General features: G+C 54.2%; 2 protein-coding genes across 2 annotated transcripts; one reads left to right on the forward strand and one right to left on the reverse strand.

Moving 5' to 3' along the window:
* Positions 1-1,473: 1,473 nt before the first annotated feature.
* On the forward strand, positions 1,474-19,472 carry PCSK7 (proprotein convertase subtilisin/kexin type 7). Its single transcript, XM_049778403.1, has 15 exons — positions 1,474-1,914; positions 2,593-2,727; positions 3,969-4,134; positions 5,379-5,469; positions 7,698-7,752; positions 8,057-8,195; positions 9,882-9,982; positions 12,114-12,281; positions 12,633-12,740; positions 13,027-13,129; positions 16,532-16,688; positions 17,053-17,147; positions 17,827-17,920; positions 18,072-18,189; positions 18,420-19,472. The coding sequence occupies exons 1-15, from the start codon at positions 1,474-1,476 to the stop codon at positions 18,777-18,779; spliced, it is 2,331 nt and encodes a 776-aa protein (XP_049634360.1). The 3' UTR covers positions 18,780-19,472.
* Positions 19,473-19,648: 176 nt separating this feature from the next.
* Positions 19,649-24,188, reverse strand: TAGLN (transgelin). Its single transcript, XM_049778191.1, has 5 exons — positions 24,130-24,188; positions 21,270-21,460; positions 20,994-21,171; positions 20,784-20,886; positions 19,649-20,177 (listed from the first exon to the last, which is right to left on the reverse strand). The coding sequence occupies exons 2-5, from the start codon at positions 21,447-21,449 to the stop codon at positions 20,033-20,035; spliced, it is 606 nt and encodes a 201-aa protein (XP_049634148.1). The 5' UTR covers positions 21,450-21,460; positions 24,130-24,188; the 3' UTR covers positions 19,649-20,032.
* Between the last annotated feature and the right edge of the window lie 3,103 nt (positions 24,189-27,291).

Genomic DNA, 27,291 nt, shown 5'->3' on the forward strand with positions numbered 1-27,291 from the left:
GAGTTCTTTCTCTGCTCCCGTGCCCCATCCCCTTAGCATTGCGTATTCATAACCCTTGATCTCTGGGGCTTTCCTGCCCCAAGCTTGCTCTGGTCCCCTGGCCTACTTCAGAGCTACACACACCAGGATGGGACATGGGGAAGTCAAGTCGGCTACCAGCAGCCTTCTGGAAAGGAACTCCTTGCCCTTTACCAGAGAATTCCAGAAACAGTTCAAGTCACTTTCTAGAGGAGAGAGGAGACTGTACCAGGATTCACAGTACTGTGGCCTGACTCTGTCCTGGTTGTGACCTCTCTGAGAGCCCTGGAAGGATGTTGGCACAGCCTGATTCTTCTTCTTTCCTTTTCATTTGTGGAGGGCCACCCAGTGGAGCTCAGGATCCACTCCCCTCCCTTCTCAATGCTGGAGTGTGTCTCCAAAGGTACTGGGGGTGAGAACCATCTCAGAGGCCCACTGGCCCATGTCTGGTCACCTAGCCCAGAGTTCACAGTCAGCCTCTGCTGTTCCCTCTGGGTTCTTTATTTTGGGGAGGGGAAAGGGGCACCCAGGTCAGCTGGGTGCACTGCTGACAATGCCTTTTCTCCAGCTGTACAAGATGAACGTGAGGTGGTCGGCCAGGCCAGGAGCTCACCCCCTCGGAGAGTCCAGGTGGGAAGGGTCTTGGGGAAAAGGGGCACAGCTTGGGGAGGCAGTTGGGAAGAGATGCAAAGACCCTCAAAATCAGGATGGAGGCGCTAGAGCTATAGCATAAGTGGAAGGGCGCTTGGCTTGCATGCAGACAATCTGGGTTCCACCCAGGAGTGATTCCTGACTGCAGAACCAGGAGTAAGCCCTGAGCATTGCCAGGTGTGACCCAAAAAAACAAAAGAATTTTTCAAATTTGGGGCCAGAGAGATAGCATGGAGGTAAGATAGCATGGAGGTAGCATGAATTCCTTTCTTGCAGAAGGTCATTGGTTCGAATCCTGGCATCCCATATGGTCCCCCAAGCCTGCCAGGAGCTATTTCTGAACATAGAGCCAGGAGTAACCCCTGAGCACTGCCAGGTGTGAGCACCCCCCAAAAAAATTCTTTTTTAATTTAATTAAAAATAAATTTTAGAGGCCGGAGAGATAGCACAGCGGTCGGGCATTGGCCTCGCATGCAGCCGATCCAAGATGGATAGTGGTTTGAATCTGGGCATCCCATATGGTCCCCCATGCCTGCCAGGAGCGATTTCTGAGCGAGGAGCCAATAAATAAATAAATAAATAAATAAATAAATAAATAAATAAATTTTAAAATCTGAGTCACCCAGGGTCTGTCAGTGACTAGTCACTGCCCGTAGTTGGTGACTGTCCCCTGGGTCAGCCCACACTCCCTCTGGAGGAGAATTGGGCAATGGGGAGTAAAACAATCAAGCTTGGGGGATGTTGGTAACTTCTGAGGAGCCCTGTACTAAGTGCCCCCATCTCTGCTTGCAGCCTGCTGCTCTGATGCACTCCAATGCGCCCCTGGGCCCGCCTACCTGCCTCTGGCTGGAGTTAGCTGGGCTCTTCCTACTCATTCCCTGGGGCATGGGCTTGGCAGGACCCAGTGGGCCTGAAGGCCAGAGGCCAGGGACGCTAAGCTGGGCTGTGCATCTGCACAGCCTGGGTGACCCAGGACTAGAGACCCTGGAGAAGCGGGCAGACGCCTTGGCGCAGGCTGCTGGGCTGGTAAATGCCGGCCGCATCGGGGAGCTCCACGGCCACTACCTCTTCATTCATCCTGCCGGACCCCGGAAGGCCCAGAGGGCAAAGGCGGTAAGGCAGCAGGCAGAGGCCGTGCTGGGCACACACGAGGCTGTGCGCTGGCATTCAGAACAGAAACTGCTGAGACGGACCAAGCGCAGCCTGCACTTCAATGATCCCAAGTTCCCACAGCAATGGCACCTGGTGAGTGTTGCCTGCCTCTGCCACGGAAGTGTCAGTCCTGGCTCCCTACTATGCTGCCCAGAAAGCTGCAAGGCCAGGGTCAGGGCAACGGGCTATGAGACTTGGCTGCTGGGACTCAGATTCCAGCTCTGCCATTTACTAACAATGCAGCAGAAATGCTGGGCCTCGGTTTCCTTCTCTGTAAAATTACTTTCTAAAGTGTCAAGTTTCCTGCACAGAGGAAGACTTGAAAGGGGAATGAATGTCTGGCAACATTTCATAGGAGTCTTTGGATGTTGTATATAGGATGCTCACGTAATCTAAGCAACAGAAATCGTTCAGGGGTTAAGGTATGTATGCCTGTATACCTCTGACTCTGGTTCAATATCCAGTACCACATATGCTCCTTTGAGTTCTGCAGAGCCTGAGAGTACAGAGTAAATCCTTAGCACAGCCAGGTATAGGCCTCCAGACCCAAGCAAACCAAACCAGAAGAACGTGTCTGTAATATGTGTATTTTCCAAAAGTACCATTCAGCCCTGAGCCCTGGCCTGAGGTGGTGGCAAGTCTCCCCACAGAGCAGAGGCTATGACTCAGCACCCAAATCTGATGAGGGCCCAGAATTATGCCATCAGGGAGCCCCCATACAGTGCCACAGGGACCAGGCCCTTCCACCCCTCACCCCTGTTTGTTCTGCAGAACAACCGGAGGAGCCCGGGCAGAGACATCAATGTGACTGGCGTGTGGGAACGCAATGTCACCGGACGCGGGGTGACCGTGGTGGTGGTGGACGATGGAGTGGAGCACACGGTGCTAGACATTGCACCCAACTATGTGAGTGACCTCGATTCCCTCGCCTGAATGCAGCTCTGGACTTGCTATTTTCCTTTCCCAGATAGCCCTCAGGTTATAACTCTGGGCTCAGGGTGTGGCCCAGGTTTACTTCCTGGTTCCTGGCTGCTCCCTGGGGAGAAAGGAGGGACTACTGAAGGGCTACGCCCTCCCCACCCCTTTCCAGCAACTTCCTCCCTGGGAAGCCTGCCTGGAGGCCAGGAGAGAGCTTGGGGAGGAGGGGGCCTCAGTGCTCTCTCTGCAGACAAAGAGCTGGGTTATTTCACACCCAGTGGCTCCCCAGGTACCTGCAGGAGAGACCCCTGGACATACTGGATGTGGCTCCCAAACAAACAAAAAAGTTGGGCTCAGAGCCATGATAACACAGCAGAAGGGTGCTTGACTTGTTGCACTCTGCCAACCAGGGTTTTTGTTTCGTTTTTTTTTTGTTGTTGGTTTTTTTGGGGTTTTTTTTTTTTTTGGCCACACCCAGCCGTGTTCAGGGGTACTCCTGGCTGTCTGCTCAGAAATAGCTCCTGGCAGGCAGGGGGTACAATATGGGACAGAGGATTCGAACCAACCACCTTTGGTCCTGGATTGGCTGCTTGCAAGGCAAACGCCGCTGTCTATCTCTCCGTGTTTTGCTTTTTTTTTTTTTGGGTCACATCCGGCCTTGCTCAGGGGTTACTCCTGGCTATCTGCTCAGAAATAGTTCCTGGCAGGCACGGGGGACCATATGGGATGCCGGGATTCAAACCAACTACCTTAGTTCCTGGATCGGCTGCTTGCAAGGCAAATACAGCTGTGCTATCTCTCCGGCCCCCAACCAGGGTTTTTGGTTTGATTTTTTTTTTTCCTGTTTTGGGTTACTCCTGGCACCCACAGGCCTTAGTTTGATCCTCAGGAACTCCAAGCACTGCCGAGAGTGATCCCTGAGTGTTGCCAGGTGTGGCCCAAACCCCACCAGTACATGCATACTGCCTCCTCGAGTTCAATCCCTGGAATCCCATATGATTCCCTAAGCCTGCCAGGAGCAATTTCTAAGCCCATAGCCAGGAGTAACCCCTGAGTGCCACTGAGTGTAGCCCCAAAACAAAACAAAACAAAGGTCATCCTAAAGCCCCCATTAGATGATTCCCCACCTCTTACCCAGGGTTCTAAGTCCAGGGAGCCAGGCCACAGGGGTACCCTCCAACTCCCAGAGACTTTGCCCTGAGCCCACATGACACCCCTCCGTGTTCCAGAGCCCCGAGGGCAGCTATGACCTCAACTCCAATGATCCGGACCCCATGCCGCACCCCGACGTGGAGAATGGGAACCACCATGGCACACGCTGTGCTGGCGAGATCGCTGCGGTGCCCAACAACAGCTTCTGCGCTGTGGGTGTGGCCTACGGCAGCCGCATCGCAGGTTCGAGTCCCCCGACAAAGTCCGTGCCCTGGGGTCCCTGGGGCAGCAACCCCCACTGCATGAGAGAGGAAAGTAGCAGTACAGGCCGGAAGCCTTAGGCCTCTCCTTTTCCCTGTCCTAATGCTCATGCATGCAGGTGTCTGCCCTTTACTTAATGCTTCTCTTCTATCTGTCCCCATGATCACACATGCTGCCTGTCCATCTGCCTCCTCTCCAACTCCCAGGCCTTCAGGTGGGCCCAGTGTACCACACTTGGCATTTGCAGGAGCACGGGAGTGTGCTGGAATCCTGGAGACCCTCCTGAGCCAGTGGCTGTTCCTCCACGGTCCAGCAGAGGGCAGCAGCCCACTCTGAAAGGACCCATGCAGGCCACAGGTTCCTTTGAGTGGATCCTCTGTGATCCCCAACGTCTGGCCCACGCTCTTTCACAGGGCAAGATCAGTCGTCCCTAGGACAGCAATTGCGGGTACCCTACCCCCTTAGAAGGAGGGGAGATGAGTTCAGGCTTGGTGGGGCCAGGAATGGCTCTGATTCCCATTTAGGAAGCACTTTCTTTATTGTTTGGACCATGTCATGCTTAGCAGTTGCTCCTGGCTTGGTGCTTCGAGACACTGTGAGATGGGGCCAGACTGAACCCTGCCCTCCTGCACTGAACCTTTGGAGCCGCTCTGGAATGCTCTTTCCACCTGTGGAATATTTCCTAGAGCCCATGTACCAATACAGAAATGCTGGATGGTTCCATGTGCAGATAAAAAGGGAATCTTGGCCCCTGGCGGTCTGTCCTATGCTTTTTCCTGTCCCGAATGCAGCAATTTAGCACTGTTTAAAAAAATAAATAAATTCTGGGCCTGGATAGATGGTATAGAATGTGGGCAAGGAGCTTATTCTCTTATTCTGTACACAGCTGACTTGTACAATCCTTAGCATTCCATATGGTCAGTCCCCAGCACCTGCCAAGAATGATCCCTTAGCACAGAGCTAAGAGTAATCTTCGAGCACTACTGATGTGGGCCCCCTCCCCAACAAAATAGTAAAACTAAGTATTTCTTGGTGTGTGTGCAGACTTTGCATCCTTGATACCTGGGTTTGATCCCCGGAATATGAGGTGTGACCCATCCCTGGTCAAATACATATTCTACCTGGTGCAAAAGGGATAAGAGAGTTTATGGGGATAGTGAATGCATACCCTCATCTTGCCCTGCCCATCTGGGGAGCTGCATTTCTGAGGGGGGTTCATTACCTAGGTATCCGGGTGCTGGACGGCCCCCTCACCGACAGCATGGAGGCTGTGGCGTTCAACAAGCATTATCAGATCAACGACATCTACAGCTGTAGGTGAGCACAAGGGCAGAAGAACCAGAGGCTTAGAGCCCTGGGGTGGGGAGAGTCCCAGAATCTGGCCCAGCTCTTTCTCCTGGGCTCAGTTTCAAAGCCCAGAGTTCCACATCTCCCCACAATCAGGCTCCACAAGCAGTGTCCCAGCTTAGTCTCTAGGTTTTTTTGTTTTGTTTTGTTTTGTTGTTGTTATTGTTGTTGTTGTTGCAGTTTTTGGGTCACACCCGGCAGTGCTCAGGGGATACTCCTGGCTCCATGCTCAGAAATTGCTCCTGGCAGGCACGGGGGACCATATGGGATGCCGGGATTCGAACTGATGACCTTCTGCATGAAAGGCAAACTCCTTAACTCCATGCTGTCTCTCCAGCCTCATCTCTAGGTTTTTATTTAATACTCTCATTCCTTTAATTTTTTTAAATGTTTTTGTAAATTAAAAAAAATGAATGTGTGGGGCCGGGCGGTGGCGCTAAAGGTAAGGTGCCTGCCTTACCTGCGCTACCCTAGGACGGACCATGGTTCGATCCCCCGGCGTCCCATATGGTCCCCCAAGCCAGGAGCGACTTCTGAGCGCATAGCCAGGAGTAACCCCTGAGCGTCACCGGGTGTGGCCCAAAAACCAAAAAAAAAAAAAAAAAAAAGAATGTGCATTAGAAGCTCTTTTTATTTATTTATTTATTTTTTTGTGTGTGTGTGGTTTTTGGGTCACACCCAGCAGTGCTCAGGGGTTATTCCTGGCTCCATGCTCAGAAATTACTCCTGGCAGGCATGGGGGACCATATGGGACGCCGGGATTCGAACTGATGACCTCCTGCATGAAAGGCAAATGCCTTACCTCCTTGTTATCTCCGGCCCCCGCAATAGAAGCCCTTAAAGGCTCCAGGAGAAAGGAAGCTTTGCCTGCTCTTCGTTAGCTATGCAGTGTCCTTCCCTGCCTGCCTGCCCCGCATAGGGGTGCAAAGAGAATGCAGATGATGTGAGGTCAGGCTGTTCCCAGAATGTTGATGGCATCTATCTTCCTTGTACTTTCACAAATGCATGCCTTCATTCATTCATTCCTAGGCACAGTGCCCTTTTGAGAGACAGTAAGGAAACCCTCCACCCCTAGACCATAACTTGGGTGGATTGGTTTGGCTGTGTCATTTCTGGATGCTCAGCCCCAAGCCCCCACTTAGGAGAAGGATGACCCTGTTTCTCTCCCGCTTAGCACTGGCTCCTGAGTGCTGAAAAAGGATTTGAGCAGCTGGTTAAGACAATATTAAGCTTAGAGTTCCAGAGCTAGAACAGGAGATAAGGTAGGAATTTTTTTTTTTTTTTTTTTTTTTAGTTTTTGGGTCACACCCGATGATGCTCAGGGGTTACTCCTGGCTTTGCACTCAGAAATCGCTCCTGGGTTGGGGGACCACATGGGCGAACCGTGTTCCATCCCTAAGTCAGCCACATACAAAGCAAATGCCCTACCGCTGCGTCACTGCTCCAGTCCCAGGTAGCAGACCTTGTATGCAGTCAACCCTGGTTCCATCTCTGGCACTACCCAGTATGGCCCTAAAACAAATGATAGTGCTGAGGGGTTAGAAATGTAGAAGATAGAGGCCAGAGTGGTGGCACAAGGCTAGCCTAGTACGGACTTCGGTTCAGTCCCCTGGTGTCCCATATGGTCCCCCCAAGCCAGGGGTGATTTCTGAGTGTATAGCCAGGAGTAACCCCTGAGCGCTGCTGGGTGTGACCCAAAAATCAAAAAAGAAGAAGATAGAGGCCAGAGCAATAGCACAGCGGTAGGGCATTTGCCTTGCACACATCCAACCCCAGATGGACCCCATTTCAATTCCCGGCATCCTATATGTCCCCTGAGCCTGCCAGGAGTAATTTCTGAGCACAGAGCCAGGGACAACCCTTGAGGGCCACTGGGTGTGACCCAAACCACCCCCTCAAAAAAAAAAAGGAAACCCAGTAATGTAGAAGGTACTTGCATTTTATGTGTGTGACCCCAGTGATTTCCAGCTCCACACGTACTGCCTGCACACACACACACACACACACACACACACACCTTGGTGTGTATTGTCCTAAACTCTCATTGACCCCCTGAGAAATGAGGGCACTAAATTCTAGAGCCTTCCTAAGAGAAACCTCGGAAGCTCCCCTTGAATGCTTCAGATGGGAACCTGGGAGCAAGCCACGCAGGCAGGGGGCAGCCCCGCCAGGCTCCTCCTGCTGGTGTTTCTCCACAGCTGGGGTCCAGACGATGATGGGAAAACAGTGGATGGTCCTCATCAACTTGGGAAGGTAACAGCTATGCAGAAAGATTTGGGGGAGCCTGGGAGCCTTTTCCCCCACTGCCCCGCTGTTGTTCCAAGTGTCAGGCTACAGGATGTAGCCAGCTCTCCTTTCTGGAAGAGGGTGGGGTGGGTGTGTTTTGCGGCGAAACCATGATGAGTGTGGCCTGTGGGTTGTGTGGACCCCCACCCTCCTGGCCTCTGCCCTCCTGGCATCCACTCCCTGCCCTGCTCTACAAACTCTTCCTTCTAGAAGGGGATGAGGCAGGAGGGAGGTTCTTTGGGGGCCTCCAGTGGATCTCTTTGCTCTCCAGGCTGCTTTGCAACATGGGGTGATTGCAGGCCGTAAGGGTTTTGGGAGCATCTTCGTGGTGGCCAGCGGCAATGGGGGTCAGCACAATGACAACTGCAATTACGACGGCTATGCCAACTCCATCTACACCGTCACTATTGGTGCGTCCGCTGCTGCTGCTGCATGTGTGGCCATGAGGGTGGGCAGCTGGTCTGGAGTTTCTGAGTGAATGTGAGTGTATGTGTGAGGAGAGTGACTTTATCTGTGAGGAAAGTGTGTTAATGTGTATATGAGAAATGTGTGTTTGTCAGGTCTGTATGTATCTGTCAGAATGTGTTTGCTGTTTATGTGTTTGCTGTCTGTTTGAGGATGCTCGTCTCCTGCACTAGCCCCGTATTCTCTGAAGGTGTGGTTACTCAGGACTGGGGGTCCTTGGGGGCCTGAGGACTTCCTCCCATGACCCCTGACCCTGGGAACACTTTTGTCCTGTCAGCTGAGTGGCCCCAGTCTGCTCCTGCCCCACCATGCTGCTCAGGCCCTCTGTCCTCTTCCCATGAGCCATCCACTTTCAATCCAAGTCCCTCAAGCCTCTGGGGACCACTTCCTAGTGCCCCCTCTCTAGCATTTTTTTTTTAATTTTTGGGTCACACCAAACAGCACTCAGGGGTTCCTCCTGGCTCTATGCTCAGAAACCACTCCTGGCAAGCTCAGGGGACCATATGGGATGCCGGAATTTGAACCACCGTCCTTCTGCATGCAAGGCAAATATGCCCTGCCTCATGCTATCATCCGGTCCTCTCTCTAGCATTTTCACCTACTTATTTGTATGGCCCCCATTGCATCCCAGGCTGAAAGCTCCATAACACCCCCTAGTGATCAGGCCTGAGCTTTCCCTCTCATGAAAGGAAAAAAAACTTCCTGAAACACAATCAAGTTGGGGTCAAGCTGGGCTTTTTGTTTTGTTTTGGTTTGGTTTTTGGTTTTTGGGCCACACCCGGCGGTGCTCAGGGGTTATTCCTGGCTGTCTGCTCAGAAATAGCTCCTGGCAGGCACGGGGGACCATATGGGACACTGGGATTTGAACCAACCACCTTTGGTCCTGGATCGGCTGCTTGCAAGGCAAACGCCGCTGTGCTATCTCTCCGGGCCCAAGCTGAGCTTTTTGAATGAAGGTTCTGCTGGGCCTGTGGGAAGCCCAAGTTTGAGGCCCGGCTCCAGCTAAAACCGAAACCAACCAAAAAGATGAATGTGAGCCGGAGAGATAACATGGACATAGGGTGTTTGCCTTGCATGCAGAAGGACGGTGGTTCGAATCCCAGCATCCCATATGGTCCCCCGAGCCTGCCAGGAGCTATTTCTGAGCGAAGAGCCAGGAGTAACCCCTGAGCACTGCCGGGTGTGACCCAAAAAACAAAAAGAGATGAATGTGGGGACCAGGCCTATGGAGGGGGTTTCCCCACATTACCTGGGACTACAGTGGTTCTCAAACTATGACCCGTGGGCCACATACTGTATTTGTTCTCATTTTATTTCTTCACTTCAAAATAAGATATATGCAGTGTGCATAGGAATTTATTCATAGTTTTTTGTTTTTACTATGGTCCAGCCCTCCAATGGTCTGAGGGACAGTGAACTGGCCCCCTGTTTAAAAAGTTTGAATACCACTGTATTAGAAGGACAGGTGGGGACACAAACTCCCTTTAGCCAGAGGGTTACCTTCCTGGGGGAAGCAAACCCACCAGTGGTTTGGGCTGCTTTGCCTCTTTGTGGCCAAGCTTGGGCCTGGACTGAGCCATCAGCAGTACCCGCCCAGGCCCTCACCTGGTCTCCACTGTCCCTGCTGCCAGGTGCCGTGGATGAGGAGGGCCGGATGCCTTTCTATGCTGAGGAGTGTGCGTCCATGCTGGCTGTCACCTTCAGCGGCGGAGACAAGATGCTTCGGAGTATTGTGAGTGTCCTTCATCCCAGCCCATCCTGCCCCCCTGTAGAGCTGACCCCTGAACTCTATCACAGCCTGAAGAACAGAGCTATAGGCCCCAGCTCCCGGGAGCCCTTGGTTTCTTTTTTTGTTTTGTTTTGGTTTTGGGTCACACCCAGCAGTGCTCAGGGGTTACTCCTGGCTCTATGCTCAGAAATAGCTCCTAGCAGGCTCGGGGGACCATATGGAATGCCGGGATTCGAACCACCATTCTTCTGCATGAAAGGCAAATGCCTTTCCTCCATGCCATCTCTCTGACCCTGAACCCTTGGTTTCTAATGCCCTAGTCCTCCCTGGCAGCCATGCCATGGCCAGGTCAGTCTGCAGCCCAAGGAGCGGGCAGAATTCAGGGTGCCAGGTCTGTCCTGTCACTCCACATGGGACCAAAGGAAACATAAGCCTGGGACTCTGGGTTGGAGCGAAGAGGATGGGGATTGGGCAGCACTGGAGAGTGGGAGTCAGTCCTGGAGGGCCTCTTGAGGTTTTGGCAATGGTGTTGCTTTGTCTTCCGGCCGGTCGAATTCATTTTTTCCAACACCAAAGTGCTTTGCCAATAAATGACTTCTGGTCAACACGATGTCCTAGGGCTCTGAGCCAGCCTCGGGGAGAGAAGGGGAGGGAATGAAGGGCAGAGGGAGGGCAGGCTGGGGTCCCAGCACAGAGAGGACCCCCTTCCAGGCCAGGATGGGAACAGACTGTGCTGTGAAAGCCCCAGAGGGACACAGGGATTAGGAGACTTCTGGCACAGCCAACAATCTGTGCTCTCTCTCTCTCTCTCTCTCTCTCTCTCTCTCTCTCTCTCTCTCTCTCTCTCTCTCTCTCTCTCTCTCTCTCTCTCTCTCTCTCACACACACACACACACACACACACACACACACACACAACACACACACACACACACACACACACCACTTCGGCCCCACAAAGATGAAAAGAGGCTCCTTTGCCAAATTCTCATCTTTGGGGTTCATGTTGCAGCCTGTCTCTGCTGCTGCTGTCTATCCTCCCTAAGGTCTGGGTGGCCCCCTCTCTCTCCTGTCTTCATGGGAGTTCCGGGACATCAGCCGGCTGGCCACTGGGAAGCTGTTTTCTTAACAGGATGAGACCCATCTGCTCCACAGTTTACCCAGCCAGCCCTTCTCTCGGAGCCACCCTGTCTTCCAGGAGGGAGTTGGGCTGCAGTTACAACTAGTGGCAGCTGCTGGGACAGCTGGGTGGGAGGTGGGGACTGGTGGGAAAGCGCAGCTCTTGGCACAAGTTAGCACCCAGTGTCTGACCCAGGCGGGCAGCACAGGAGGTGGAACCAGCACCACTGGAAAAGGAGAAAGAAAACTCAAGGCCACAAAGGTGGCTCACCCGGCTGAGCACATGCTTTGTAGCTAGGCAGCCTGGAGTCCACCCCCTTGACCCCACCATCAGCGCCGCTAGGAGTGGCCCAAACTAAAAAGAAATAGTCAATGACAGCACCACGTACTGGGCTACAATGTGCTGCCTGGAGCCAGAGCAATAGCACAGCAGGGAGGCCATTTGCCTCATATGCAGCTGACCTGGGTTCAATCCCTGGCATCCCATATGGCCCCTGAACATCTCCAGGAATGATTCCTGAGCACAGAACCAGGTGCTGCCCTTGAACAATGCCGGGTGTGGCCCAAAAAACAAGAAACCAAGTGTCACCTGATAGAGCTGATAAGGAGCCCTGAGTGCAGCCCCCAGAGTCCTGAATTGATAGACTCTGACAGGAAACAGAGATTCTGCTTAACTTTAACCTTCTACTCTTAACCACAGGGAGACGGGGTCCCTGAAAACTTGGGGGGGCATCCCAGGCAGTGTAGACAGAGCCCAGTATGGCAGAAACTGCGTCCTGACCTGACACTCCTGGGCTTTGCTTGTACTGACGTCACTGTGGCCCCCACCACTGCTATCCCACTGTCCTGGCTCTAGTCGAGGCCTGGACAGTGATGGTGACAGTAGGGGACACTGCACCAGCTGCTAGATCCTAGTCTCCTGGAGGCCCCTCTTGTGACCCCCCGGAGCTGCAGGCAGCCACTGTCCTCAGCCCTGGCTCCCTCAAAAGACTGCCCTCCCTCCATCCCCACCACAGGTGACCACCGACTGGGACCTACAGAAGGGCACTGGCTGCACTGAGGGCCACACAGGCACGTCAGCGGCAGCGCCCTTGGCAGCTGGGATGATAGCGCTGATGTTGCAAGCACGGCCCTGCCTCACCTGGAGAGACGTACAGCACATCATTGTCTTCACAGCCACCCAGGTGAGCCCCTTCGGTCTCCCTAATGTCCCTGGTCCCCCTGTGTCAACATCTCTGGAACCCCCAAAACGTCTTACTGCTGCCCCAGGGAGCCCTCGCTGATCACCTTCACCACCACCCTGGAGACCCCATATCTCCCCAGGGTCCCAGCTCCCCCTTTCTTGTCCATGGTACCACCAAGAACTGACCTGGGGGCCTCACTGTAGAGCTCTTGGGAGCTGATAATGTGACATCCAGATTCTGACCTTTCACCCTGACTTTCCGGGGGACGTTGGGTCTTTTGGGGAAAGTCTGCGGGATACACAGCAAAGCAGGCCTCCGGGTGGCCTCAGCCAGCCCTTCTGTGCGCCGCAGTACGAAGACCGTCGTGCCGACTGGGTCACCAACGAGGCCGGATTCAGCCACAGCCACCAGCATGGGTTCGGGCTGCTCAATGCTTGGAGGCTTGTGAATGCTGCCAAGGTGAGACCTAGGGCTGGCCAGGGGACAAGGGTGCCTCTCAGCACCTTTGCCCTCACCATGGTGGTGGTGCCCAGCCTGCACAGCTGTTGGCATGTGAGGTTTCTACCACTCCCTGGGCAATAGCACTGCTGCTCATGCTGTGATGTGGCGCCCTGGGGAACATTCCAGAAGTGCCAGCAGGAGCCCCCCAGGGTGTAGGCATTGTGGGAGGAGAGAGCCAGTCCTGGAGGGCCCCAGGATGCATGCCTAAGGCAGGGCTCCCTCGTGCTGCCCTCTCCCCACACAGGTCTGGACCTCCGTCCCTTACCTCGCCTCCTATGCCAGCCCCATAGTGAAGGAGAACCAGCCCATCCCCCTCTCGCCCCACACCCTGGAGGTGCACTGGGATGGTAAGTCAGCAGGAAGGCCCTGATCCGAGGCCCAATGAGGCGGGCTGTGGCTGGCCAGTAGGCCCCACGCCTACCCCCTTCCCTCGCTGAGCTTCTGCCAAACCGGAGGAGTTTGCTTTGACCATTTTAGGGCATGTTGCTGCTTCTGAGTTGGCTCCTGAACCGGCCCTTTCTCTTGCTCCAAGGGGAGCTGGGAGGAAGAAAGCAAAACTATGGGAGGGGAAGGCAGAGGGCAGTTGTGCTGGCTGGGCCTGGCCCTCTCCCATCCTCTCCCATGGGGGTCCTTGCCCCGACACTGTCCTCAGCTCAATGACTTTTGTTTTTTGTTTTGTTTTTGTTTTTTGGGCCATACCTGGCGGCGCTCAGGGGTTACTCCTGGCTCTGTGCTCAGAAGTTGCTCCTGGCAGGCTTGGGGGACCAGACGGGATGCCGGGAATCGAGCCTAGGTCCGTCCTGTGTTGGCCCCATGTAAGGCAAATGCTCTGTCACTATGCTAGCACTCTGGCCCCAGCTCAGTAGCTTTTAGATGAGCCAAGGAACCAAGAGTTTCCCCTTTGGGTCTGCAGGCTTGTCTGATATGGGGACCTGGGGGAGCACCCCCTCTATCCCAGGCTACAGGACTTAGCTCATGGTCATCAGAGGGGTGCCCCATCCAGAGCAGAAGGGGCCAAGTTGGAATCACATTGGTTTGAGGTCCTGAGGCTCATCTGTCTAGTTTCCAGGGTGCCAAGGACTGTCCTTCGTGTCCCTGACACTGGGCTACTACTCCCTGGCTCCCGGTGAAGTCTGGAGGGTGTCAGGCTCTGTGTTTGGGAAGTGAGGGGCCAGGGTGATAATGGGGTTGGCTGAGGTCAGGGGCCCTGGGGGATAGTTTCCTATGGGACTGTCCGGGAATCAGAACTCTCTGGGAAGGGCAGAGAACACGGCACATTCCCAGAAATACAGCTGGGTCACCCCCAACCCCAACTTTGACTCATATGTGGTTCAGTAGCATCTGTTTCCCTGGGCTTGGGCAGAGGAGGGGGGTGAACTGAGAAATTGTGATGTGCCCCTCCTCTGTCATCCTGCACATCTGCTAAGCTTGCTGCAGCTGCCAGACATTTGGCATCACTGGCCTGTCGCTAGGATGCAAGAGGGAGGGCAGGTGTCCTGCTGCCAGCAGAAAGGGGCACCTTCGGGGTACCGCTGCTGGAGCCCCATAAGTTTGAGGGTGGTCGACAGGAGTGCATTCCATAGTTCCAGAACTGCTGTTGGTCCTGGACCCCATCTCCTCCACACACACCCCCACCCCAGCCTAGCCTGCTGGCTCACTGTTGTTAGCAGGCGGAGAGGGGACTTGGTAGAAGGTGCCCAAAATTGAAGGAGATGAATCCAGTGACTCCGTGGCAAGCGATGCTTTCTTCTCTATGGGAATAAAATATTCCCTGATATTCACAGGGACGCCTGAGGCTGGAGGGCTCTAAAAATGGTCTCCACATACCTACAAACTTGATTTTTTTTTTTTAAAGAGGGGACACCCATTGATGCCCAGGACTTATTACTGGCTCAGGAATCAATCCTGGTTGGCTCAGGGGACCATGTGAGGTGCCAGGGATCACAGCCAGGTCTGCTGCAAGCAAGGCAAACGCCCTCCCTGCTATACAATCTCTTCAGCCCTGGGTTTCTAGGCTTTTAGTTTGAGTATCTGATGAACTGGTGATGCTGGGAAAAGGGAGCAGGAGGAGGAAGAGATTGGGGCTGGGGTGATCCCGTATGGACCACAGAGGGCAAGAGCTGGGGTAAGCCTGAGCCAGAGGGCTCCAAACATCCTCTAAAGATGTTTTCTGGAAAGCTGGATCCTGAAGGCAGCCAGTCAGGAAGTCAAAAGGAGAGAGAGCCCCAGGATCAGTGGGGGGACAGCCTGTCTCTGAAGAGGTGGGCAAAGGAAGGTGCCTTTCCAGAAAAGCCCATGATTTGGGGCCAGAGTTCAGCGGGGAGAACACTTACCTCACACAGCCATCCTGGCTTCCATCCCCGTCTTCCCATATGGTTCCCCCAAGCATTTCCTGGAGTGGTTACTGAGTACAGAGCCAGGAGTAACCCATGAATATTACCAGGTGTGGTAATACTATGTGGTAATACAACCCCTCCCAAAAGAAACAGAAAAGCCTGTGATGGGGTGGGGAGGCCCGAGCTGCAGACAGGCAGACCAGGTGGTGACGTTTCCAGGTGTGAGGCCCTGGGCTCATGCCCCTGCCAACAGCCTTAACAATCGTTTCACTGTCTCCTTGGGCTTAAAGCCAGATTGTCATCACCTGAATAATCCTTGGGGACAGATTTCTGGTTAAAGATAGCAAATGGGGTTGGGGGGCCCTGAGTTTGATCCTAAGAACAGCACCAAGACTAAACCTTCCCTTAACCCAAGCACCATCAGGTCTGACTCCCACACAAAAAAAAAAAAAGACTGCAAATGAAATACTTATGTTTGTATGGGGACCATAAACAGCAGTGTTCAGGACTGATTCTTTCTCTGTGCTCTGGTATCACTCCTGGTAGTGCTCAAGGACACATGTCCCTCTTTGGGTTTTTTTGTTTGTTTGTTTTTTGGATGTTTTGAGGGGACCACATCCGGCAGTGCTCAGGGGTTACTTCTGGCTGTGCACTCAGAAATCGCTCCTGGCAGGCTCGGGGGAACATGTCTCTCTTTGTAACGAATGCTGATCCACTCCCCATCTGTCTTCCATCTCCCAACCAGTTCTTCATGCACAGTAGAGCCATGAAATCAGGCTTTCTGGATCCTGGAGACGATGTCAGCATTGTTTCATTCCTCCCTTCAGCCTAGTCTCACCTCGGTGAACTTTTGTTCTTTAGTTTTAAATGGAAGCTGGGGTGTTGGGGCCAAACCATGTGGTGCTTAGGGATAACTCCTGATTGCTTAGGGGGGTTCACTCCTGGTAGTGTGCAGGGCAAGTATTTGTTGCCAGGCATTATATGCAGGTTAGCAACATGCCCAGCAAATACTTCAAAACCAGTAGTGTCTCTCAAAGGGCCTTTGACCCTGTCCTTATCCTCCAAGGCCTCCCTCTGCTGTGTGCCAGGACCCAACCGGCCTGTCCAGTTGGCCCGTTTCCCCCTCTTTGTCCTTTCTCAGCCCTGGCATGGGGCAAAGGCAGCTGCTCCGTAGGTTCCCAGCTACTAGGACAGAGTCACAAACCATGAGGCTTTCCTGGAATTCGCCTCCTGAGGACTCGAAACCGGGCTCCCATGGCAAGGCCTCTGTCTACGCAGGGCCCCCCGGGGCCACCCAGTCATCTGAGAGCCATGTCAGGAATGCATGTGTGGCTGTGTGTGTGCGTGAGTGTGAGCGCGCAGGCATCACTCCTGGGGGGCTGCCTTCTCAGCCGCCAGCCTGACTCCCCACAGTCAGCAGGACGGACCTGGAGATGTCGGGGCTGAAGACCCTGGAGCACGTGGCAGTGACTGTGTCCATTACGCACTCCCGCCGTGGCAGCCTGGAGCTGAAGCTGTTCTGCCCCAGTGGCATGATGTCGCTCATCGGCGCCCCCCGCAGCATGGACTCGTAAGTGCCCGGGGACAGCTCTCAGTGGGGCCCCACCCGTGACATCTCAGTTCTTTGCCCTTGGTTCTCATTAGCCAGAGAGCCTGTCTCAGAGCTGGCAAGTGCGTGGGAAAGTAAGAATCAGGCTCCTTCTACCAAGGGCTCCAGGCCTGTGCGCCTTCCGCCTTGCTGGTTCATCCCGTTCCTGTGCTCCCCCTCATCCTGTGGGAGCCCAAGGCTGAGATCACTTCAAGCCCCCTCCTGGCCTTAGACGCCACCCTGCTACCTTCTCACGGCTCTTGCAGAAAGACCGTCTCTGGGGCCCGCACCCGATCCACGCTGCCTGCCCTGTGCTGCCCGGCTCTCTGCTCTGTTCTGCCCCCAGGGACCCCAATGGTTTCAATGACTGGACCTTCTCCACTGTGCGGTGCTGGGGGGAGAGGGCCAAGGGGACGTACAGACTGGTCATCAGGGATGTGGGTAAGTGCCACCATCTGGTGTCCTCAGGGTGGCCTGGCCCACCTGGGTCTTGGATTTCCAACAACAGAGTTGCCCTCTGATGGCTTCCACGTACATAGGGCGACCCCGGGAGCAAGAGGGCAGTGCCCACAATAGTGCTTCCTGAATTCCTCACACTCCTTGGAGAAGTGACTGACCCATTTTTCCTCAGGATAGCAACACAAATTCCGTGTTGAAACCACATTTCAAGTCCTTTCCTATAAAACCAGCCTTCGGCCAGCCCTGGTAGGCAGGTAAGGGCTGGACAAACAAACGTTCACCTCAGCGGAGGTTTGAAGTGTATGAGTTACTCTGAAGTGTATGGGTGAGGATCCCAGAGACTGAACCGAGCCTCCCATCTTCCAGCCCCTTGGAAGGCCCTGAGGCCTGGCCTGACTTTAGGGATTTCTTTATTCCAAGCCACCACCCATCTGACACCCCCAAATAGGAAGAGCTGGAGGAGAATCTTCTCTGCTTTGGAAGTATCGCCGTCCCCAGACCCCCTTCTCTCACAGCTCTCTCCCTCTCTTCAGGGTGTCCCCCTAGGGCACATCATAGAACCAGGGGCCACAGTTAGATGTGGGGCTTCGCGCCTTCGGGTGTGGGGTGGACAGGGCCCGGGCACTCGGCCTGGCTCCTGGATGCCCCGTTGCCACTCTAGGAGACGAAGCTGTCCCAACTGGCATCCTGCAGCAATGGCGACTGACCCTCTATGGCTCCATTTGGGGCCCCATGGACATCCGGGACAGACAAAGGTGGGTGTGGCCACCGTGAGGGGGTGGAGGAAATGCAGCCTCATTCTGTAGCCCAAGCCACCCCTTCCTTTGGGTGTCTCTTCTCAGGCTGCCAGGAGAAGGGGAACCCAGCTTAGGAATTTACTGGGTGCCTTTGCACTGCTTCTTACAGGCTGCTGTCAAACGCCATGAGTGGGAAATACCTGCATGATGGTTTCTCTCTGCCCTGTCCCCCTGGGCTGGAGATCCCCCAGGAAGAGGGCTACACCCTCACCCCTAACACCCTCAAGGTACAGGGCCCAGACTCAAGCTGCAGGCAGGGCGTGGTTGTCTGGGGTCTCATACTCGGGGGTGAGATTCACTCAATGGGACATGGGGAGGCCGGGCCCCAACTCTGACTCCCAGAGGGCATTGGGGCAGGGTGGAGGTGCCAGGCAGGCACTACTGGAAGCACCGACTTCCTGTCCTGGGGGAGCCCTCTGAGTGACATCTCACATCTGTGTCTGTGTCATCTCCACAGACCCTGGTGCTGGTGGGCTGCTTCACTGTCTTCTGGACCATCTACTACCTGCTGGAGGCCTACTTGAGCCAGAGGAGCGTGGCACGCAGGATCAGTTCCTGTTGCTGGTCCCAGCACAACCGGAAGGCCTGGGAGGAGGGCACGGAACTGGAATTTACGCCACTTTGCAATGGCAAAGGCCCAGATGGGACAGAGCCGGGGGACGAGGGCTCACCGAGCACCACAACCCTGCTGGCCACTGATGGGCTGACTCCGGGGAACTGGAGCCGGGGCCAGAACCAGAGCAGAGGGACCTGGGACGGGGCCCTTCAGCACCTGCCCCCAGACCTGCTGCAGGGAGCCGAGGAACAGATGTGCTAAGTGTGAAGGACAAGCCAGATGTGCTGAGTGCAAAGGAAGCAAAGACGGGCACTTCACTCCTTGCAGAACAAGCCGCTCTGAGGCTCCCTCCAAACACAAATCAGAATGGGAGGCCCGAGAGGCACCCAGGGAGGGTGCTTGAAGCTTTGTTTGGCTCCAGACCAGAGGGTGCCTGCACCCACCAGTTACTCCTGGGAACAGAGCTTGGGCCCGAGAAGGGCCTGTCGTGCTCAATAGCTGTATCTGCCAGTGGCATGACGGGGGTGAATTCCCCTTGCACCCCAGGCCACAGTGTTGTAGACCATTGACCTCAGCCAGCATGGGTGTAGCTGCCCCAGCAGCCCAGCCCACCTGCCCCAGTCCTGGGTGCAAGGCAGCCTCAACCCACTGCCCCACCCGCCTGAAGGTCACTGTGATGCTAGAAAGGGTTTGAGCCTGTCGGGCCAGGGCTGTGGCAGTGCCAGGAAGGGCATCAGCTAACCTGCAACCACTTGTGTTCCTCGCACCATGCTCAGGGACAGACTTCCCAGGCAACTACCTGCCTGCCCAACGCCTTCCTCCAACCCGGGCCAACCAACCCGGTGGACTTGAATTGTTTTTTAATGCTTATGACTTAATTTCCTCTTTTCACAGCAAACTTTTGCTGGGATTTTTTTCTGCATAGCTTTTCCAAAATAAAAACCTTGCTCTCCACCATCGCTTTCCTCCTCTCTACATGTGCAATGCCAGTGTATGTGGGCGAAGCTGGACTGCTGCTCCACCCCGACCCTCCCGACCTCCCATCCCAGATTGCCGGTACCCAGAGTGAGCCTGTCCATCCCTGCTCACTTCCTGCACCCCAGAGAAGGAGCAAGTCACTGCCAGCCAAGTCTGAGAAACAATTGAATCTATATTTCTTTTCTCATTTGAATGTCAAGCCCCCCCAAAACAAATATTCCAGAAATAAGAGGGGGGGAGGTCAGTTGGGTCTCTTTCCAGCAAAGGCAGTGGGCTTGCTCCCACCCTCTGCCACAGCCCCTGTCCCCACCCTGAGCCCAGGAGGGAGACAGCAGGAGGGAGGAGCCGGGAGGAGGCGGGGGACAGTGCTTGGGGGAGTCAGGCTGAGGCAGATGCAGATGCTGCCCAGGTGTGCTTGTCACCTTCGCTCGGTGAGGAGCCTCAAGCTTGGCCACAGCTGAGGTTGGTTGCAGGAGGTTCTGGGTGTGGGTGAGGCACGAGTGGAGGGGCGGCCAGGCTCAGGCTCGAGCTCAGCTCTAACTGATGATTTGGCGAGGCCGGCCGTACCCTGTCATGCCGGCCTGTGAGGCGCCCCTGTTGCTGCCCATCTGCAGGCCGATGACGTGCTTGCCCTCCTGCAGTTGGCTCTGTGTGAACTCCCTTTTGTGCTCCTGCGCCTTCCTGGAGGTCCAAGGGTGCCGGTTATTCCTGATCCATCTCTCCAGACCTCCATCACCTCTGAACCCCATCATTCCTGACCCCTCATGCTTCACCCCAGAACTCTGTCATTCCTGACCCCTCGTGCATCATCCTGGACCACCTGTCACTCGACCCCCATTACCATGGGATCCCTTCGTTACTCCTGACCTTTCACCCATTGCCCCAGAACCCCCCATCACTCTTGACCCTCACCTATCATCCTAGAACCCCCATTACTCCTTACCCATCACCCCTGCCTCATCATTCCTGACCCTTCACCCCTAAACCCTCATCACTCCTAACCCCTCAGCCATCATTCTGAACCCATATCATTCCTGACCCTGTCACCCCTGAATCTCCATCATTCCTGAACCCTCATCTATAACCCCTGAACTCTCCATCACTCCTGACTTTCATCACCCCATCACTGCTGACCTCTCACCTATCACCCTGAACCCCTGTCATTCCTTACACCCATCACCCCTGACCTAACTCATCACTCCTGAACCCCTTGACATCCCCCTGGCTCAATCCACAAGCAATGCCAGTGCTGATCCCCAGGACTGCCTTTACTCGGATGCCACTTACTTCATAAACCAGTTGGGGTCCCCACGGTAGTGCCCATCATTCTTGGTCACAGCCAGGCTGCCCAATGCCATCAGAGTCTTCTGCACGGAGGCCATGTCTTTGCCTAGCAGGAGGAAGGGTCTGATTGAGCAGATAGGATCTGGGCAGGGCTGCCTACTACTCCTGGAAAAGGGGGGCCCACCCAGGACCTAGATGGCCCCTGACCCCCACCTTCATAGAGGTCGACCGTCTGGAATATGTCAGTCTTGGTGACCCCGTAGTCCTCGGCAGCCTTCAGGAACTGCGCCACCTGCTCCATCTGCTTGAAGACCATGGATGGAGGCTTCTCGGGCACTTTTACGGGCTTTGCACCGTCGGGGTACAGGCTGTTGACCAACTTGCTCAGGATCTACCAGGCAAAGCCCACACGCAGGTCAGCACTTGGCTCCCCATGATGACCCAGCTGCCTGCCTCCCCCCCCTCCTGCCCCAGTGGACCCCTACTCACCACACCGTTCTTCAGCCAGACCTGGAAGCCTTGGCGGCCACGTTCAGGGCGGCCCACCTCAGGGCCACATTGCGCCAGCACCCACTCCACCAGCCTCGACTCCAGCTCTTCGTCATACTTCTTCTCGATCTTGGACTGCACTTCACGGCTCATGCCGTACGAGGGGCCTTTGTTGGCCATGTTGAGGACAGCTGAGCCAGGATAGGGAGAAGGGGCTCAGAGAGCAGCCTGACCGGATGCCCCCCATCTCCTCGGAACTGTCTCTCCTTTCCTGACACAGTTCATGTTTAGGGAGCCCCTGGGAAATGAAGGCAACCTCTGGTATACACATTTTACAAGTGACTAAACCTGCATTTCTGGCATCGAGGGTGTGGGCAGAGAGAGACAGGTGAACTCTCTGTGTGAACCTACAAAGAAGCACCTTCATGCTACAAAGCTTCATTTACCAACCAGACAGGCAACAGGAGACCTCTTGCCTACGCCAGGCTCAGCACCCTGATTTAGAATGTTCTTTGCCACCACTGGCCACAGAGGTACTGGGCGTGGCTTTCAGCAGAGGTGGCATTGTCCCGGCAGGTAAAGCCAGCAGCACGACACGCAGTAATGAAGGAGGACTCAGCGCCAATTTGGTCACTTATTTGACCTTCGAGTCTGGAACCCTGTTGTCTCAGATCAACCCAGATCTGAGGTGGCTCAGACCAACCCACCACTAACTGGACTGTGTCCATAATGCTACCTTTCCTCGGGGGAGCTGTGAGGAGGAGGCCTTGCCCCCACCAACCTCTGCGGTAATAGCTGAGTGACCCAGAAGTGGGGTCCTCCAGACACACCCCAACCTTGGAGTCAGCAGGGCTCACTGCTGAGGAGGGAAGCTAGGCCAGCAGGGCCGAGAGGAGGCCCCTGAGAGTGCTGACCAGCTGGGATCACATTTTGAGGGAGAAGAGGGAGCCCCTTTGACCCCTGAACTAAGAGGTCACAGGTTGGGAGAGCAAGTGGCCTGAGGATGGGGGTTCACTGCCGCTCCCCAGCATCTCTGCAAATATCATGTCCAAATGATCCTTGCACCCTTCCTCCATGTGGACAGTGGACAGAGGACATCAGACAGTGGAAAGTAAACAGCAGAGAGTGGACAGCAGACAGTGCTGAGCTCCGCTCCCCCTAGCTGAGGTTGGAACTACCCTGAGGTCCATCCCATAGTAGCAGCGCCCCTTAGGACATTAGTTTTTGATTCTTATCCGTGTGAGCCTGGCAGCTGGCTCTGTAGTAGGACTGATCTGCCTTTACTCCTTTCTAGCACATTCCCTGGGGGTGGGGGGAACACTGCAAGGCTCCCATGACACGGTGTCACTTCTGTCTCCACATCAGGCTTAGCCTATAGGATCCCCAGGATATGGCTCTCTCTGAACTTGTTGGGGTCTCACCTCCACACTCAGCTACACCAGGATTCTCCTATAGGTCAGCTGACACCAACCCCTCACTCTTTCTTGTGCTCTGGGAGACATGAAGGTGGGCGTGGAAGAGGGTGTGGGACCCACAGCATAGTCAGGGTAGGGGGGGCTTAGGGGGGCGGAGCACCAGTGCAGCCTGTGGGAGCCCCCAATCTGGACCCCAGCACAACTTGCAGGACTCCCCTCACTGCATACCCACCCACACCCCAAAAAAAGCAGACAACAAAATTCCTTGTTGAGAGCTCGGAGTCCCTCACTGTATCCATATGTGAAATTTTGGGCTTTGTCCCAAACATGGAAATCCCCCAAAACACAGTCTGGGCACCCTGTAAGTAACATAGGGGCAAAGCTACAGCCCTCCCACTGTGTACCCAGAGGCAATAATGGGATAGGTCAGAGCAGGGGAGGTGAATGGAATGTCTCCCCCACGCACTTCTCCAGGGGGGTGAGTCTGAAAGTGGGAGGATATGCTGTGGAAGACTTCCGAGGTCCACCTGGGGCCACAGGGAGCAGCGCTTGGTACCCACGGGTTCCCCACAGAGGCCTGAGCTACCCTTGTCCTTCCATAGACCAGCTACTAAGAACTGAGCCCTGGTAAGGTGGATCGGACAAAGCAAACAGTGGGGCATCAAGCTCAGCCTGGGGGACAAAGGGCAGTTCATGGCTGGGACCTTCAGAAGTGCTCTTGGGAGAAGGGACTCAGCTCCACATTCTGCCCTGCCCTGTTAGAAACCCCTGTCCAAAACTCCAAAGTGCTTCTGTGATGCCTATAGAAGGAGGTTGTCTGGGAAAGGGTCTCCTTGGGCTCCTGTCACTGGTGGTCAAGGCTGAAGACAGTGCTACTCTGCAACTCACCTCCCCTGTACACACACACACACACACACACACACACACACACACACACACACACGTATATGCACACTCCTCCCTCGTAAACAATCTACACACACACGTATATGCACACTCCTCCCTCGTAAACAATCTCCCTCTTCTTCACCTGCACCAACCTCCTGGACATGTCACACACATACACACATGTCACATACATACACACACACGTATATGCACACCCCTCCCTCTCTCTCAGAGCAGGCCTGGGCAGTAAACAATCTCCCTCTTCCTCACCTGCACCAATCTCTTCCTCACCCTGGGCATGTCAAGGATCCCAGGCAGCCAGGAGGAGCCAAATAGCATCTAGCCAACCAACCCACCAACCAACCAACCAACCAACCCACCCACTACCAACCCATCCCTCCCACCCAGCAGGGCAACCCCCTGCCTCCCGCCCCATCCATCTGCAGATCAGGAATGCTGAGAGAGGGTCTCTCTTGGAGCACTGCTTGCATGTCCCCACAGACACCCAGACACCCAAGCAAGGACTGTGACCCAGGTGGGGACCAAGGCACACTTACAAGGCTCGCTGGGCTGCACTAGACCTGGGGACGGACGCGCAGGACGCCGCTGGACAGGATGGATGGACAGACGGGCGCTGGCTGGCGGGGTGAGGGGTTTAAAGGGCTGCTAGGCGGTGATGTCAGCTTCCCCCGCCGGCTCACCCCTCGGCGCCTCCCAGTTGCAGGAAACCAGCCCCATCCTCCGCCCTCCACCCCCAGACTCCACACCGGCTCCATATTTGGGGAAAGACACCAAGTTGCAGCAGTCTGCCCCGGGCTGCCCGAGACATTCCCCGCGTGCTTTGGGGATGCAGCGGGCCGGGGAGGGGCCGGCCTGCGGGAAAGGCCTTTTATGGACTGGACCACGGAGGCTTCCCCCGGGTTGGACTTGGGGCTAACCCCTGCACCTCGATTCCCTGCCCCTGGGTGGGATGGGAGGGGTGGCCTGCAGGGTCCAGCGCCCCCAGGGTCTGTTTCCCTGAAGCTTGTGCTGCTGGACAGACCGACCATCCTCCTCCTTCCCTCCTGGAACTTTTAGCTTGGTAAAGGTTGAGCTGGAGCCCAGCTGTGCTGGCAAATAACTTTCCTTAAGGTTCACAGCTGGGGGTGCGGTTGGGGGGCGGAGCAATAGCACAGAAGGAAGGGAGGGAGGGCATTGCCTTGCAAGCAGCCTAACCGAGGTTGGATTCTCAGCACCCCGTATGGTCCTCTGAGTTTGCCAGCACCAGCCTAGGAGTAACCCCCTGAGCATCGCGGGGTGTGGCTTATAATAAGCAAAAAGCAAATGCATGCAATAGATGTTCAAAAAAAAAAAAGAAAAGAAAAGAAAAGAAAAGAAAAGAAAAGAAAAGAGGGGCTGGAGAGATAGCATGGAAGTAAGGTGTTTGCCTTTGCCTTTCATGCAGGAGGTCATCGGTTCGAATCCCAGTGCCCCATATGGGCCCCCCCCCCCCCCCGTGCCTGCCAGAAGCAATTTCTGAGCCTGGAGCCAGGAATAACCCCTGAGCACTGCCGGGTGTGACCCAAAAACCACAAGAAAGGAAGGAAGGAAGGAAGGAAGGAAGGAAGGAAGGAAGGAAGGAAGGAGGGAGGGAGGGAGGGAGGGAGGGAGGGAGGGAGGGAGGGAGGGAGGGAGGGAAGGAAGGAAGGAAGGAAGGAAGGAAGGAAGGAAGGAAGGAAGGAAGGAAGGAAGGAAGGAAGGAAGGAAGGAAAAGAGGGGCTGGAGAGATAGCACAGCAGTAGGGCAATTAATTGCCTTGCAAGAAGACGAGAAAGAAAGGAAGGAAGGAAGGAAGGAAGGAAGGAAGGAAGGAAGGAAGGAAGGAAGGAAGGAAGGAAGGAAGGAAGGAAAGGAAGGAAGGAAGGAAGGAAGGAAGAAAGAAAGAAAGAAAGAAAGAAAGAAAGAAAGAAAGAAAGAAAGAAAGAAAGAAAGAAAGAAAGAAAGAAAGAAAGAAAGAAGGAGGGAGGGAGGGAGGGAGGGAGGGAGGAAGGAAGGAAGGAAGGAAGGAAGGAAGGAAGGAAGGAAGGAAGGAAGGAAGGAAGGAAGGAGGGGCCGGGTAGGTGGCGCTGGAGGTAAGGTGTCTGCCTTGCAAGCGCTAGCCAAGGAAGGACCGCGGTTCGATCCCCTGGCGTCCCATATGGTCCCCCCAAGCCAGGGGCGATTTCTGAGCACATAGCCAGGAGTAACCCCTGAGCGTCAAACGGGTGTGGCCCAAAAAACAAAAAAACAAAAACAAAAAAAAAAAAGAAAGGAAGGAAGGAAGAAAGAAAGAAAGAAAGAAGGAGGGAGGGAGGGAGGGAGGGAGGGAGGAAGGAAGGAGAGAGAGAGAGAGAGAGAGAGAAAGAAAGAAAGAAAGAAAGAAAGAAAGAAAGAAAGAAAGAAAGAAAGAAAGAAAGAAAGAAAGAAAGAAAGAAAGAAAGAAAGAAAGAAAGAAAGAAAGAAAGAAAGAAAGAAAGAGGGGCCGGGCGGTGGCGCTAAAGGTAAGGTGCCTGCCTTGCCTGCGCTAGCCTCGGACGGACCGCGGTTCGATTCCCCCGGTGTCCCATATGGTCCCCCAAGCCAGGAGCGACTTCTGAGCGCATAGCCAGGAGTAACCCCTGAGCATTACCGGGTGTGGCCCAAAAACCAAAAAAAAAAAAAATAATAAAAAAATAAAAAAAAGAAAGAAAGAAAAAGAAAGAAAGAAAGAAAGAAAGAAAGAAAGAAAGAAAGAAAGAAAGAAAGAAAGAAAGAAAGAAAGAAAGAAAGAAAGAAAGAAAGAAAGAAAGAAAGAAAGAGGACCGGGCGGTGGCGCTAAAGGTAAGGTGCCTGCCTTGCCTGAAAAAAAAAAAAAAAAAAGGGGCCGGGTAGGTGGCGCTGGAGGTAAGGTGTCTGCCTTGCAAGCGCTAGCCAAGGAAGGACCGCGGTTCGATCCCCCGGAGTCCCATATGGTCCACCCAAGCCAGGGGCGATTTCTGAGCACATAGCCAGGAGTAACCCCTGAGCGTCAAACGGGTGTGGCCCAAAAACCAAAAAAATAAATAAATAAATAAATAAATAAATAAATAAATAAATAAATAAATAAAAGAGAAAGAAAGAAAGAAAGAAAGAAAGAAAGAAAGAAAGAAAGAAAGAAAGAAAGAAAGAAAGAAAGAAAGAAAGAAAGAAAGAAAGAAAGAAAGAAAGAAAGAAAGAAAGAAAGAAAGAAAGAGGACCGGGCGGTGGCGCTAAAGGTAAGGTGCCTGCCTTGCCTGCGCTAACCTTGGACGGACCGCGGTTCGATTCCCCCGGCGTCCCATATGGTCCCCCAGCCAGGAGCAACTTCTGAGCACATAGCCAGAAGTAACCCCTGAGCGTTACCGGGTGTGGCCCAAAAACCAAAAAAAAAAAAAAAAAAAAGGAAGAAAGAAAGAAAACATGAAAGAAAGAAAAGAGGGGCTGGAGAGATAGCACAGCAGTAGGGCAATTAATTGCCTTGCAAGAAGGCGAGCCATTGAGCCAGAATGGACGGTGATTCGAATCCCTGCATCCTATATGGTTCCTGGTACCTGCTAGGGGTGATTTCTGAGCACACAGCCAGGAGTAACCCCAGAGCGTCATCAGGTGTGGCTCAAAAGCCAACATAAATAAATAAATAAATAAATAAATAAATAAATAAATAAATAAATAAAATAAAGAAAATGGAAAAAAAAAAAAGAAAA

Source organism: Suncus etruscus, chromosome 8 (assembly GCF_024139225.1).
Source record: "Suncus etruscus isolate mSunEtr1 chromosome 8, mSunEtr1.pri.cur, whole genome shotgun sequence".
In the NCBI taxonomy this organism is placed as follows: domain Eukaryota; kingdom Metazoa; phylum Chordata; class Mammalia; order Eulipotyphla; family Soricidae; genus Suncus; species Suncus etruscus.

Bases quoted from the DNA above. Each gene is read 5' to 3' on its own strand.
- TAGLN (XM_049778191.1), bottom strand. From the start codon at position 21,449: ATGGCCAACAAAGGCCCCTCGTACGGCATGAGCCGTGAAGTGCAGTCC. The intron at 20,887-20,993 runs GTGGGGGTCAGG...TCCTCCTGCTAG, and splicing joins GACGGTCGACCTCTATGAAG to GCAAAGACATGGCCTCCGTG. The intron at 20,178-20,783 runs GTAAGTGGCATC...TTGGACCTCCAG, and splicing joins GACCCCAACTGGTTTATGAA to GAAGGCGCAGGAGCACAAAA.
- PCSK7 (XM_049778403.1), top strand. From the start codon at position 1,474: ATGCACTCCAATGCGCCCCTGGGCCCGCCTACCTGCCTCTGGCTGGAG. The intron at 13,130-16,531 runs GTAAGTCAGCAG...GACTCCCCACAG, and splicing joins CCTGGAGGTGCACTGGGATG to TCAGCAGGACGGACCTGGAG. The intron at 17,921-18,071 runs GTGGGTGTGGCC...TGCTTCTTACAG, and splicing joins GACATCCGGGACAGACAAAG to GCTGCTGTCAAACGCCATGA.